The sequence below is a fragment of the Mus caroli genome, chromosome 5 (genome assembly GCF_900094665.2).
Source record: "Mus caroli chromosome 5, CAROLI_EIJ_v1.1, whole genome shotgun sequence".
NCBI lineage: Eukaryota > Metazoa > Chordata > Mammalia > Rodentia > Muridae > Mus > Mus caroli.
In genome coordinates, this window is record NC_034574.1 from 110,833,568 (window position 1) to 110,848,402 (window position 14,835).

Genomic DNA, 14,835 nt, shown 5'->3' on the forward strand with positions numbered 1-14,835 from the left:
GTGGTCGTGATAGTGATGGTAATTATAGTGATCATGGTGATGGTGATGGTGATGGTTTCGGCAGCAATGATGGTCATGATGGAGGTGGTCATGATGGAGGTGGTGATGATGGTTGTAGTGAAGATGGTGACAGTGATGATGACTTAGGTGACGATGGTCCTGGTGATAGTGAGGATGTGGCAAAGATCATGATGGTAACAGTGAGTGGTGTCAGTGCCGAGCAGGAAGAGAAGCTAGAGGTTTGTCTCTGATGGGAGTGATGGTGGAGACAGTGGTAGTAAATAAACACGATGCTGGAGGCCTCTACAGTTACTTACCGTAAACATAAGCAACAGGCTGAAAGTTGTGGCTTTACCACTCGCCCTGGATCAATTATTCTTCCACAGTCCGGATGAAATAATGTGACAGGAATGACCTACAGGGAGGAAAGGGTTTCTGTAGCTCACCTTCCTATAGGGTGTGATCCATCATGGCAGGAGCATTAAGGCAGCAGGAGCCAGAGGCAGCTGGTGTGCATAGACAGGAAGCAGGGAGCGGCGGGTGCTGGGGTTCAGCTCATTTTCTTCACTTTTTTACTGTCTGTAATCCCTAGGAACAGTCTTGCCCTCAGTCAAGATGGGTCTTTCTGTATGAGTTGACTCAGCCACGATAATTCCCCGCAGGCATGGTGGAAGCTCATCTCCCACTGTGTCCTGGACTCTGTGGAGCTGATGGTAGCTCTAAACCCCTCACTTCTCACCTGCACCATCTATAAATAGTTCACGCTGATGGTGATGATGGCTTTTCCTCACCCCGACCCCATGGACTGTGTCCAGGGTTAAATGAGTCAAACACACATAAAAGGGCCAAGTGACCTTTCAGCTTGTATGGTTTTGCCCTGCAACTATGAAGACCTGGGTTCGGTTCCTAGAATCCATATAAAGGAGGGCTCCCCAGCACTGAAGACACGGAGGCAGGGGCATGGGGCTTTGTATTCTGCAGTCCTCTCAAGTCCGTGATCTCTAGCCCTCTGAGAGATTCATGAAGCAAGCTGGCTGTCTCCCGGGGAACAGCACCCAAGGCTCGCCTCTGACCTCCACGTGGTCCTGTGTGCGCACACTCATGAACCACACGTAGAGTGTCTGGCATGTGGTGAATGTTAATTAACTCTAGTCACCAATGTGAGTGATAATGTTTCTGTTGCTATGTCTCCTGAGCTGTTTTTTTGACAGAAAAGCCCAAAGCCTTGGTCAAGATCTGAGTAAGTCTTGGCTTTCCTCTGCCGGACTCCCACTAGTCTGGTGTCCTGCCTTTCTCATTATTAACTTTCCTGGGTGCGCAGGGCATACAGTACAGTGCATACCTGATATTGGTGATGATGGTGGATCCAGGAGGCTTCTGGATTCTCGGCCCTGAGGAATGGGGAGGGGCAGGGGTGCGTGAAGCCACACTGAAGCCACAGCCATGGAGCTTTGCCCAGGATCCAGGAACTGCTTTCCCTGTGGCACTGGGGGGTGGGGAGGGAAGGCTCCTGGATGAAGATACCTGGGCCCACAGGCTACGCAGAGAATGCTGAGTGAGCTGGGGTTCTGTACAGATGCAGGACTCCCAGATCAAGGTTGCAATCCTGCCCGTCTAGCACCCTTTTTCACCCAGCCACCTTGCCTTCCAGAGACCTCGATGGCAAACCGCACAAAGCTCCGCCCCTGGGCGGGGAGAATGACCGAGTCTTCAATGATCTTTGGGGGAAGGGCAACGTCCCTGTGGTCCTCAACAACCCGTATTCAGAGAACGAACAGGTAAGCGAGGTGGGTGCTCGCTGGGCCCTGAGGTCCCACACTTCCTCGGGTTGGGAGAGAGGCGGGAGAAAAGCTTGAGATCCCAGAGGCGTGGCCAAGAATGCCAGGTCTGAGGTGAAAGGATTGGCTTCGAATCTAGATGTGTCATGGTTACCAGGGTTTGTGAACTGGGAATTGTTTCATATTTTACATTCCTGCTTCTACCACATTCTAAGACAGCAAATATCCACACTAATACTTTTTCCACCCTTCATGGAAACCCTAGAGATCATCAATATTGGGGTGTGTGTGTGTGTGTGTGTACGTGCGTGCTTGTGTGTGTGTGGTCGTTCCAATGTCTTATGTATAAACAGACAAATGGCCCTCATGTTACTTTCATAGCTTTGTACAAATGAAAGTGTCTGTACTTGGCTTTGCTTTTGCATGTATTAATACATCCAGGAGATAGGTGCCAATGAAAAGGTAAGGGGGGGGGGCAGTGCAGTTGCAGCTGGTGAGATGGCTCAGAGGGTAAAAGCATTGACTGCTCTTCCGAAGGTCCTGAGTTCAAATCCCAGCAACCACATGGTGGCTCACAACCACCTGTAATGAGTTCTGATGCCCTCTTCTGGTGTGTCTGAAGACAGCTACAGTGTACTTATTTATAATAATAAATAAATCTTTGGGACAGAGCAAGTGGAGCCGATAGGAGTGAGCAGGGTTGACCAGAGTGAGCAGAGGTCCTAAATGCAATTCCCAACAACCACATGAAGGCTCACAACCATCTGCACAGCTACAGTGTGTGCTCAAATACATTAAATAAATAAATCTTAGAGAGAGAGAAGGTAAAGGGGGTGTCTTAGTCGGGGATTTCTATTGATGTGATAAACGGACCAAAAACTACTCAGGAAGGAAAGGGTTTATTTTGCTTTACACTTCCATGTCACTATTCATCACTCAAGGAAGTCAGGACAGGAGCTCAAACAAGACAGGCACCTGGAGGCAGGAGCTGATGCAGAGGCCATGGAGGGGTGCTGCTTACTGGCTTGCTCCCCGTGGCTTACTCAGCTTGCTTTGTTATAGAACCCAGGACCACCCACAGTGGGTGGGGCCCTCCCATATTAATCATCAATCAAGAAAATGCACCACAGGCTTCCCCATTGTCCAATCTGGTTGCGGGTTTTTTCTTAATTGAGGTTTCTTCTTCCCAAGTGACTCTTAGCTTGTGTCAAATTGACATAAACTTAACCCTGTACAGAGGGCCAGGTCCTTTTTTCACAACTATATAATATTCCACTACAAGGCTATGCCATCCTTTATTGAAAAAGTTGTCCATAATAGACACTTGGGCTATTGCCACTCTTTGGCTGTGACTGTGCTGTCTGTCCCATGTAGCATTGTCTAGATCCCTCATTTGGCATGTGAATAGACTTAACCGGGAGAAAAAAAAATTCCTAGAAGTGTTAAAGTTAAGTCAAAAGCCATTTACATTTACAACCCAGTGGCTGTACCCATCTTACCAGAAAAGTGCCAGGGGGTGGGGGGGTGGGGCTGTTTGCCCACAGCCTCTCCAGCTCCATCTGTTACCAAGTGTTTCGGTCCTTGCCAGTCTGCTGAGATGTGTGCTGACAGCTGAGTCACCATCCCTTTCTAAGACTGCCTGGGTTTGGCTGGAGATCAGCAGCCTCGCCTCATCTCTCTTGCCTGGGCAGCCAATGGGCCAGGCCAGAGTGACCCTTGAGAAGAACCCATGTTTCCTACCAATCCCTCCTCACCCCCTAGCAGCAGGAGTGGGGTGACTCATGGGATGTCTGGAAGGAAGGGGAGCTGCACCCCCTCTTCTCAGCACCTGTACACAAACGGAGCCTCTCAGTCCATCTGAGCCAGGACTCTTCAGAGGAGGATGAGCCAAGCCTGAGCCATGGCAGTGGCGGCACAAGTGGTGTCCCTTGGCTGCTGCTGGCTAATGAGGAAGCAGGGGATGTGAGGGAATTCCATGCTCCTCCAAGATGAGTCTCCATCTCTGCCTGTGACACCCAGGAATGCTGGTGGATGAATATCATTAAACTGTCCTCAAACACTCAAGGCCACAGCGGAGCTGGGGTGGGTGCAGTAGTTGAGCATGGGCTTAGCAAGCAGGAGGCCCTGGATCCACCCCAGCAAACCAACACAAACCAACCAAGCCCACACTGGAACATCGGGACTCTTGTTTACAGACAATAAAACAAACTACTATGATCTTTAAAAATCCCCTTCATGATTTCTTTTTTGTTGTAAGCAGGGGTGGTCCTGAGAACGGAACCCAGGGTGTGGCGTGCACAAAGTATCATATGCTGAACTATATCAGCAGCCCTTGGGTTTTTTGTGTGTGAAAGGGCCTTCTATACCTAGACTGGCCTTGAACTTACAAGCCTCTGCCTCTGCCTCCCAACTGCTGGGGTTACATGTACCCACTAAACTGGCTTATAGTTCTTTATTAAAAATGAAGCCGAGCGTGCTGACAACCCTCTCGAGACAAAGGCAGACAGGAAGTGACACCTTCAACCAGATGGGGGGGGGGGCAGGCACAGTTCGTTGGGTGTGTACAATCTGTCATCCCAAGAGATGAGCCTGATTTTTTAAATTTTTTTGTCATTGTTTCAAAGTCTAACACAAAAATACATTTCTTCATTAAAATGTACACTATCTAAGCATATGTGAGCCTGTCTTATTAGGGGCCGTCTTAGTCACTGTTCTGTGGCTGTGAAGAGGCACTATTGCCAAGGCAACTCTTTGAAAGAAAGCTTTTAACTGAGGACTTGCTTACCGTTTCTCAGGTGTAGCCCATTATCATCACGGAGGGAAGCACGGAGTATGTAGACAGGCGCTGGAGCGGGAGCCAGAGTTGTATCCTGATCCACGGGCAGTGTCGTAGGTCTAGTGTTACTGCTGTGAACAGACACCATGACCACAGCAACTCTTTAGAAAAGAACAATTTTTAATTGGGGCTGGCTTACAGGTTCAGAGGTTCAGTCCATTATCATCAAGGTGGGAGCATGGCAACATCTAGGCAGGCATGGTGCAGGAGGAGCTGAGAGTTCTACATCTTCATCTGAAGGCTGCTAGGATGAGGTCTTAAAGCCCACGCCCCCAGGGACACCCTACTCTGACAAGGCCACACCCACTCCATCAAGGCCACACCTACTCCAACAAGGCCACACCCACTCCATCAAGGCCACACTTCCAAATAGTGCCACTCCCTGGGCCAAGCATCTTCAAGCCATGACAGGCAGGGGATCAGGGTAAGACTCTAGGCTTGGCATGAGCTTTTGAAACTTCAAAACCCACCCTCAGGGACACACTTCCTCCAACAAAGCCACACCTCCTAGCCCTTCTTATCCTTTTAAAAGTTCACTCCCTGACTAAGCACTCAATTAGATGAGTCTGTGAGGGCCCTTCTTATTCAAACCACAACAAGGGGACAGCGGGCTATGTGGGCCACCCTCCTTACATAAACTCTCCTCTTCATGACAGTCCCTGACACCCAATACGGTCACCCTCTCAGCAAGACCAATTCCACATCGCCCCTTGCTAGCACAACGCTGATGCTGCGTTTATTTTTATGCTTAGGACAGAGATAAATCTTTTTGCATCTGTTTGTTCTTATTGCTGTTGTTTCGCTTTGGTTTTGTGGTGCTAGGATGACCCATCGTCTCATGGGGTGCTCTACCATTGGGCTATATGCCCGTTCTTAGGGGTTTTCCTAAGATTCAATCTTAGTGATTGTGTGTGTGTGTATGTGTGTGTGTATATACATGTACATGCGTGCACATGAATGCAGGAGCCTATAGAGCTCTCAAGAAAGCTTCAAATCCCCTGAATCTGGACTTACAGGAAGTTATGAGCGTTCCAACCCTGGTGCTAGGAATTGAACCTGGGTCCTCTGCAAGAGCGTTACCTACTCTTGACCTCTGAGCCACCCAACCCCTCTCCCATTCTTTTTTTTTTTTTTTTTTTTTTTTTTTTTTTCGAGACAGGGTTTCTCTGTATAGTCCTGGCTGTCCTGAGCTCACTCTGTAGACCAGGCTGGCCTTGAACTCAGAAATCCACCTGCCTTTGCCTCCCAAGTGCTGGGACTAAAGGCGTGCACTACCACCGCCTGGCCCCTCCCCCATTCTTAATTGCCCTCTCTGACATTTAACTCACTGCTCAGCCTGAGCCGTTCTTCACCTTGCCATCCTCTCACCTCAGACATCTGAGTAGCTGGCCATTGCCATTATTATAAATGACAGGCAAAATGGACTAGTAAGTTCCTATGGGTCAAGAAAGATTATTTTTTTAAAAAAAAAGGAATGTTCTTATATGCTTAATATACCCCCATAGGCAGCATTTTGGAATTATCAGCCTGCTTTGCTAATTTACCATTGGAGTTTGTAATTTCCCAGTTGGCGGTAGCCTTTGAGTTTGGCTGAAGGGGAAGTTTGGAGGAGAAGCAGAAGCATTCTTGACCTTTCTAGAAATAACTGGAAGCCTACATCTAAGCAAGGGCAGGGCTGTGGCCACTTCTCATGCTCTCCACTTTGTTTAAAGGGGTGATTTGCAGAAACTCACCTTGATCTTCTAGGTAGAGCTCAATTCAAAGAGCATGACAGAAATGAGTTGGGGAATGGGCGTTTTAGCCAGTGTGGCAATAGAGGGACCGAGGAGAAGGCTGAGCACTAGCCTGTGGTGGAAGACCATTACCTCAGAGGAGGGGGCCTACTGAGCATTGGGGGCCCAGGAAGACAACCAAACAGCTTTGCCTGGAAGACTCTGACCCAAACAGCAACAGTGAGGGGTTGGGTCCACTCCTGTAAAGCCAGGCTCCTGACTGCCTTCAAAATAAGGCTGAAATAAGCTGGACATGCCAATGGCAGCCCGTCACCCCATTGTTCAAGAGGCTGAGGTGAGGGTTATGAGTTCAAGGCTAGCCTGGGCTACATAGTGAAAGCCTTTCTCAAAAGAAAAAAAAAACAATCACTGTGGCTATAACTGAAATAATAGGATGTTTTCTCAGCATTCCCTTGGTTCTGTGCTCAGTCCCCAACACAGTGAGCAAGCACATTCCTTGAGACCCAAGTTTAGGGTACACATGCCAGCTCCAGAGATAAGTAGGCAGCCCCGTAGCTCACCAGCAGCTCATCTCTGCCTCCAAGGGCTTCATGTAGAACAACTCAATAGAGAGCTGGTCTTGTTTGAGGTGGGCTGTCTCCTACCTCCAACTCCCGGAGGATGGCTGCTGACAAGAGCCATCTCCCCTGATGCTGCTACAGGCAGCCTCCTTCCCCAGCACAACTTGCTTTTCTTTTTCAGACTTTAGCCAACATTATTTTATTTTTTTTAGAGTTTTATACAGGAGTGCTGTATTTATATCATTTCCTGCCCTCCTCCCCCTCAAACTCCTCCCATCTTCCCCAACCTTCATTCAAATTCAAGCCCTTTTCTTTAGTCATTATTGATCTGTGTGTGTATACATGTGTGAGTACATGTATATATATATATATATGCATGTGTGTTTATGTATGTGCATGTGTGTATGTGTGTGCACATGTGTGGGCACATGTGTAAGTGCATGTGCCTTTGTGTGTACATGTGTGTATGTGTGTGCATGTGTACATATGTGTGTACTGTGTACACTTGTGTGTACGGATGTGGATTGTGTGGACACATGTATAAGTGCATGTGTGTGTGTGCATGTGTGTGTATGTGTGTGTGTACATGTGTGTGTGCATGCTGCTGGGTCCATTCAGTATTGTTTCTATCTACACAAGCTTAAGGCTGACTAGATCACCTGTCTCAGGACCATTCCTGAAGAAGACTGAGTCTCCCTCTCTTGGCAGCTGTTAATTGCCTATAGCTCCTCATGTAGGGATGTGGCCTTGTGACTTCCCCCATCTACATCAGCAGGTCTTGTTTAGGCAGCCATACAGTGTAGTAGTACCTAATTCATTGCTTAAATAGATCCTGCAGCAGCGGTGTGTTCCTGACTACCCGCCCCAGTGTTTTGGGTTCCCAAATGAAAGACGCACTCAGCCTTTATACTTTAATAAGCCTTAAACAGCTCAATGGCTGGGCTACTTCCTAACCTCCACGTAGCTATTCCACCTCCCGCTGATCGTCCCGAGTTATTACGTACTAAGTCCCATATTCCATCTTTGCTGCCCTGGACCAAGTCAGGCCACCCTCTTGGGGGCGCTATTTCTCGGCTCCTACATGGTAGTTGTGCTCTCTGTCATGCACCTTCACAGACATGGCGTCTTTCCTCCTCTTCTTCCAGCATGGCAGATCTCCTTCCTCTTCCCTTCTCTCTGTCCCTAGCCCCAGGACTGGGCAAAGGGGCACAGAGTAGAAGAAAGCAAGAAGGATATAGGCTAGACATGAGAAAGAACTTCCCAACTCAGAGTATTATTTATTTGCTAAAGAAATAATAAGACTATGCTCTTTGGCCCAGAAAGGAGTACCACCATCCTAGAGGCTCGAGCCTGGCACACAGGTGCTACCCCTTAAACTAGTGTGGGGAAGCTGAGCTGTTCACTTCTGTAGAGTGGTGATTTCTCCCGGTGGTGGTCTTGGTTAGCTGCGGGGAGGACCAGAGAGCCTGTAGTTTCTTGTCTTTGGTGATACCTCTGTGGACGTTGTCTTTGCCCATCCCTGGTGCAAAATGCATCTGGCCCAAGGTGGAAGGTGGAATGAGCTACTTCCCATGATTCCAGACACTCCTCCCTAAACCTGCATGCATAGCCCTTTGGTAGAAGCAGAGAAAAGCAAACACCACCTTCCCTGCCCCCAAGAGCTTCCACTGTGTGGTTAAACAGGGTGCTATAGGAAATTGTGTGTCTCATCAGACAGCATGGGAGGGTTTTCCCAAGAGACACTGGACCCAGGCTTTGAAGATGAGGCAGGAACTTGCCTAGCATAAAGCAGATAAAAGGACTCTGGTAAAAACAAGTGATTATGGCTGGCACACCGTGCTTTTACATTTCTAAAGCTCTTTATTGATCTCTGCTGTTATCTGTCATTCTAGGACCACCCAAGGCACCATGCTAAGGCCTTTCTGTGATAATAATCATATGTAAAATGTTACATTGGGTAAATAACATGAGACTGCCCCTTGTTCCTTCTTCCATAATCATCATATGTAAAATGTTACATCGGGTAAATAGCATGAGACTGCTGCTTGTTCCTCTGCCTGTGTTCATTTCTTTTCTCTCTAGTGTGACAGAATGACTGACCCAGCATCATTAGGGAGGGGAAGTTATTTTGGTATCACAGTTCCAGGGTAGGGGGCAGTCATTCCATTAGGCCAAGAAAGGCACAAGGATGGGAGCCATCTTGCCTGCAGTAGCTGAGGGAGGGTGAGGCTGCTTGCTCGTATCTTGGCAGATCAGGAAGCAGAGCTAGAACAAGTAGTTGAGCAGAGCTATAGTCTTAGTGCTAAACACCCAGCAACTCATTTCTTCCAGCCTGGCTCCCAGCTTCTTAAACACCACCACTTTCGGGAGGAACTACTGTTCAAAAACATGAGCTTGTGGGAGCCATGTCCTGTTAAACCAAAATCTGGACCTTAGGATTGGAACCTAGCCCTTCTTGACACCCCCTCTTATCCATGGTCTGACCCTCACATGCCCCAGCTGCTCTCCTATTGAAGAAATAGCTTCACGCTGTCTGGAGCCAGACTTCCACTTTCAGAGTCTAATACATCACTTATCCAACCCACGATGTACAGGTAGAGAAGGCTCCAGGCCAAAGCAGCTTCTCCCCTGGGGTTCACCTCTCTCTCTCCCAGCACCCCATCCTGTCTCCAGCCTCCTGCTGGTTGCAGCGATCAGATGGTCACTCCAGTGACCTTTCTTGTAACTCGGTCCCCGCCCCTCATCCCAGTGGGAGCAGGCATTTCCTCTCCCCAGGGACCCAGGGCTTCCTGGCTACTTTCAAAATGTCAGAAACCATTGTAGAACATCTCTGTATTTCCAAGGGAGTTCCAAGGGAGCACTTCGGCCTCTGGGGAGCTCCAAATTACAAGGCAGGAGGGGTCAGGCTCCTGAGCCCATACTCCCTGGTATGCAGGAGAGCCGAAGTCTCTGAGAACTGGGGTGTGCTCTGTTGAAGGGTAGAGGGACAGCAGCCCCATGGGTCTGGGCAACAGAGGAGGAGAGCAGACACCCTGCCTCTTAGTTCCCAGTACACCACCGCAGCAGGGAACCTTAGTTGGCCCTGACTCAAGCTTGTTAGTGATGTCAGAATAAAAATATCAGCTATGGTGGTTAACACCACAGCCATGGTGATGTGCAGCCGTTAGAGGAGCCCAGGGTTCCGAAGCATAGCATAGCAGCCAACAGTGCTGTGGGTGAGGCCAGGATGACCTGGTCCTCACTGGTGACCTCCATCAAATGAGTAGTCAGCACAGAGCTAGGACTTGCCACCATCAAAAGGGCTTATGGTCTCCTTGGGGGGATGGAATGGAATGGGTTAGACTATTAAATAATGGCAGCAACCAGAGCAACCATGCCGGGTACTTACTGAGCAATGTCAGTGCTATTCTGAGTACTTCGGGACTACCATCTTTCTCCATCCTCAGCCCCACCCAGAGTAGTACTGTCAGCACCCTGCATGCCTCGGCTATATACCTATGGATTTACGGGGCCACAGACCAAAAATACTCACAAAATTGTATCTATACAGAACGATGTAGGCTATCATTTTCTATTACCTCCTACATCATGCTGCAATGCAGGTATTAGGGTAATGTTTCTAGAGATGACTTGAAGCACAAAGGAAACTGGGCTGGCAAGGTGACTTAGTGGGTAGGAGCATTTGCTGAGCAAGTAGAGGGACCTGAGTTCAAATCCCCAGCACCCCATAAAAAGCCAGGCCAGACTGTACATGCCTATAACTTCAGGATTTGGGGCTGGAGACACGAGGGTCTGCAAAAATGGCTAGTTGGCCAGCCTGTGCAGTGTGGTGAGCTTCAGGCTCAGTGAGAGTCCCTGCTTCAAGGGTATAAGGTAACACTGTGGAGGACAATACCTGGCACCCTGCATCCTGCTCTGGCCTCTACAGGCACAAACATGTGACCTGCACAGTCAAGTATATAGCATGCACACACATGCATACGCACATGCATACATGCACACACACAAGTGCACACGCGAATGCATGCATAGCACACACCTCTCTTATCCCTATATTATAGTTGGGGAAACTGAGGCACAGAGATTTACTGAATCAGTGAATATCAGTAAGTGCTAGAGGTAGTCCTACCATCTTGGAGCCAACGCTCACCGGGGCCTCACGTGGAATAAGTGACCAGAAAATAAGATCATTGTCCCTTATGGTAAATACCCCCCAAAGAATGGAGGGATAGATACTGGGTATCCCAACACAATGAAAGATGTGGTCACCAGACCTGCAGCTAACATCATTCATTGCAAGAGAGGAAAAGGAAAACCTTTCACTAAAGCCAGGAACAGAGGATGGTGGGATGGTTCATTGGCTAATGTGTCTGCCGCCAAACCCGACAGCCTGAGCATGGCTAATTACTATATCACTAACTTGAGGCAGGGGGATTAAGAAACCACAACTCTCTCTCATTATCACCGTTTCTGTCATCCACATGACCTGTGTCTCCCAGGGACCCGTCTCTAAGGACACACACCCAGCCCTGTCACCTGGCCTCTCTGACCCTTTTGTCTCTTCATCTGTCAGTGAAGACTGCAGAGTCTGTAGACTAGACACACATTGGGTTGGACCCTGCTGACCACCAAATAGGCATTTGCAAAAGATGGCCGAAAAGTCGATGGAACTCGGTGTGACCACATCACCGAAAGAGCTTACTGCCTGGCTATCATTTCTTCATCATCTATTTTCCTTGGCTTCTCAAAACATCACTTCTCAAAGTGAGATAGGTACAGATATAGACAGCAGCCATCACACTGTGAGGTTGGGGTCTCAGAGGCTCACACACCCACATGACCAGCATGGTCCACCAGCTGGCCCCGGGAGACGCCATTGGCTCTGTTCTAGCTGATATCTCAGGGCACCAATAGGTTCCTTTCTCCCTGAGAGCTAACTCTGATCTCCTGAGTCTTGAGAGGAATCCCCCTCAGACAAACCCTTGCCCCACCTCTCCTGTGTCAGCTTGCCCACAGTGATCCCCGCTGCCCTTCAAAACCATGCTTTCCAGAAAGTTCTCCTGTCAGGGCCTTCTGTCCACAGCTGAGGCAGCATCTCATCTCTGCTGATGCCTTCCTCCCCTCCACCTGAGCAGTCTGTTGGTGGCCCCTGGTCTTTATAGGCTCCTTCATCAAAAGACAGTCATCAGCTCTGGGAAGACGGCTCAGTCACTAAAGTGCTTATTGTACAAGCAGGAGGACCCAGGTTCAAATCCCCAGCACCCATGTAAAAAAGCCAGGTACCATAGTATACACCTCTAATCCAGGGCTGGGGAGGCAGAGACAGGAGAATTTCTAGAACTCACTGGCTAGCCAGTCTAACTAACCAGGAGGCTCCATGTTCAGTGAGAGAGACCTTGTCTCAAAAAAAAAAAAAAAAAAGGTGAAGAGTTATTGAGAAAGATACCCAATAGTGACCTCTGGCCTCTACATCCATATGCATGTGTGCCAACAGTCAGAGATACATACAACACATGTGCACACATGTGCACACATACACACATCCCACATGCATGCAAAGACAGCAAGTCCTGCTCTCTGAGGGGTCAGAGCCAGGGTGGAACCAGGAAATGGGGCTTGAATACCCTGTGCTGCCAATGTTTGGATTCAGCCCTGTGGGAACTTCCACAAATTCTGCAAATGGTTTGTTTCCTTAGCCATTCTGCTCAGTGCAGGCTGTCCCACCTAGCGAGGCCATGACATTTGATTGGGGAGCTTGGAAGAATTCTCTCAGTGCTGAGTCACTATGTAACTTGCTATTGAAACCCTTTTTCCATAACCCTAGCTCAGGCAGAGCTGCCCGCCCGCCCCTTTCCCAATTCATAGCTGTGGCCCATTGGCTTCCCGACAGAGACTCTGACAGCTCTAGGGAGACTTACCTTCCTTCCTTCACCTTTCCATGCTCCCAAGATATTTGAAAAGGCTAAAAACAAATGTGCTTTTAACATGCAGATTTAGCAACCTCACACTTGGAACAAGACAGTGTGAACGAGCCACAGGGACTTACAGGATCCATGATTAAAATTGATTTCTGGGGACACGTAACCATTCCAGTGTGGTTACAGGGCCAAGTTCAGGGTTATCTTGGAACACAAAACTATCCATCAGTCTCCAGGATAGGGTCAATATAAGTCCTCTTGTTTTGGGGGGAGTGTGGGGTGCATGTGTGTGTGTGCAGGCACATGTGTGCAGGTGCATAGGTGTACGGATGCTCGTGCACCTGTGTGTGTGAATGTCAGAGGTCAACACCAGGTGTTCTCCTCAATCATTTGCCATTCTGTTTTTCCTTCTTTAAAGATCCGCACATGCATACATTGTATCTTGTTTATACCCATTCCACAGCCCCTCCTCCCAACCCTCCCTAATGTCCCTACCTCCATCTCCCCCCAACTTCCTGCCCTTTTGAGTTTTGTTCTGTTTTGTTTTTATTATAACCCACTAGTGCAGTTGGTGCTGTCTGGAGTAGATTGTTCACACCCCAGTGAATGAATCCCCTTGCTTTCCTGAGTTGGAAATCTGAACCCATTTTGGCTGGACGGGATCCAGCTGCCCTGTGTCCCAGTGATGGGATTCTAACCACACATTGTAACATCTGCTTTCTCTGTGCGTGCTGAGGGTCTGAACTTGGGTCCTCAGAGTTGCACAGCTAACTCTTCAGGAACTGAGCCATACCTCCATTGCTCACATTCTAGTTAAATGCCTCTCCATCTCAGAGGTCTGAGCCACTACTTCTCCCACACTAGAACAGTCAGTTCCATCTCCTGGGTCCTCCTCCTTACCCTGACAGACTGGAGCACAGTCAAATGGGGAGAGGTGACATGGTGAGCAGTTGCAGGTGTCCACAGGGTCACTGCAGGGACTGGATCACTTTGAACACAATGCTTTGCCCACACCCCACAGAAACCTTTCTCCGGGTCCTGAAAACAATTGGTTCCATCCTCCAGGCAGCAATATGCTCGCCGTACGGATGCTGCACCACCAGGATCCATAACTGGGTTAGGCTGGCCATCCTGAAAAACATGGTCCCCACAGGTTGACAAGGACTGCAGGAAGATCACAGTAGGTGGCGTCTAGCCCCTGTGGTGTGTTGGCCTGCTGCCCAGCTTGGCCCTGGCTTGCTGTCCTCATTTCAGGACAAGTCCAGAACAGGCAGGTTGATGCAGGGCTGTCACAGAGAGGCTGTGGCTGATGCCAACAGGGAAGATTCTGGCTGATTCTGGGCAAGTTCAGGCACAGCTCCAGGGCTCACTCATGCAGGCTACATAACCTAGTCCTGACAACTGTGGACTTTGTGTCACAGTTATGACAGGGGGATCCCAAAGTCAAGGTGTGGGCAGAACAGCTCCTCATCCTGTAGCTGGTAATAGCCAGTTTCATGGTCACAAGGCCTTCTCTCTGGGTAGGAGAGTGTCTGTCCCAGAATTCCCCTTTTTCTACATGACATCAGCATGTTAAGTCAAGGACTATATAGGGACCACAGTCTAACTTGTTACCTTCATAGGGACCCTGTCTTCAGTTAGGGATACTGTATCGATTGCTTTTCCATTGCTATGACAAACTGGCCGACAAAAGCCACTGTGGAAGGAAGGGTTGATTCTGGCTCACAGTTTGAGGGACACAGTTCCTGGTAGAGGGGAGGGCATGGCATGGTAGCAGGAGCCTGTGACAGCTGATTATATTTATCCAGTCAGGAAGCAGAGAGAGACCAATGTAGATGCTCAGCTACCTTTCTCCTTAGTATTTTAGTCCCAAGACCCCAGCCTATGGGACAGTGGTACTCACAGTTAGGGTCTGCCTACAACTAACATAATCTGGAAACTTACTTACTTTTTTTTTTTTTTTTTTTCGAGACAGGGTTTCTCTGTGTAGCCCTGGCTGTCCTGGAACTC

General features: G+C 48.9%; 1 protein-coding gene across 4 annotated transcripts in view; it reads left to right on the plus strand.

Annotated features, from left to right (window-relative positions):
* Window positions 1-14,835, plus strand: part of Nos1 (nitric oxide synthase 1) — a 175,253-nt gene that overhangs the window by 93,570 nt on the left and 66,848 nt on the right. For all 4 annotated transcript variants that reach the window (XM_029478000.1, XM_029478001.1, XM_029477999.1 and 1 more), the window contains exon 3: window positions 1,652-1,778. In XM_029478000.1, coding sequence (XP_029333860.1) covers window positions 1,652-1,778 — 127 coding nt within the window. The remainder of the gene's footprint in view (window positions 1-1,651; window positions 1,779-14,835) is intronic.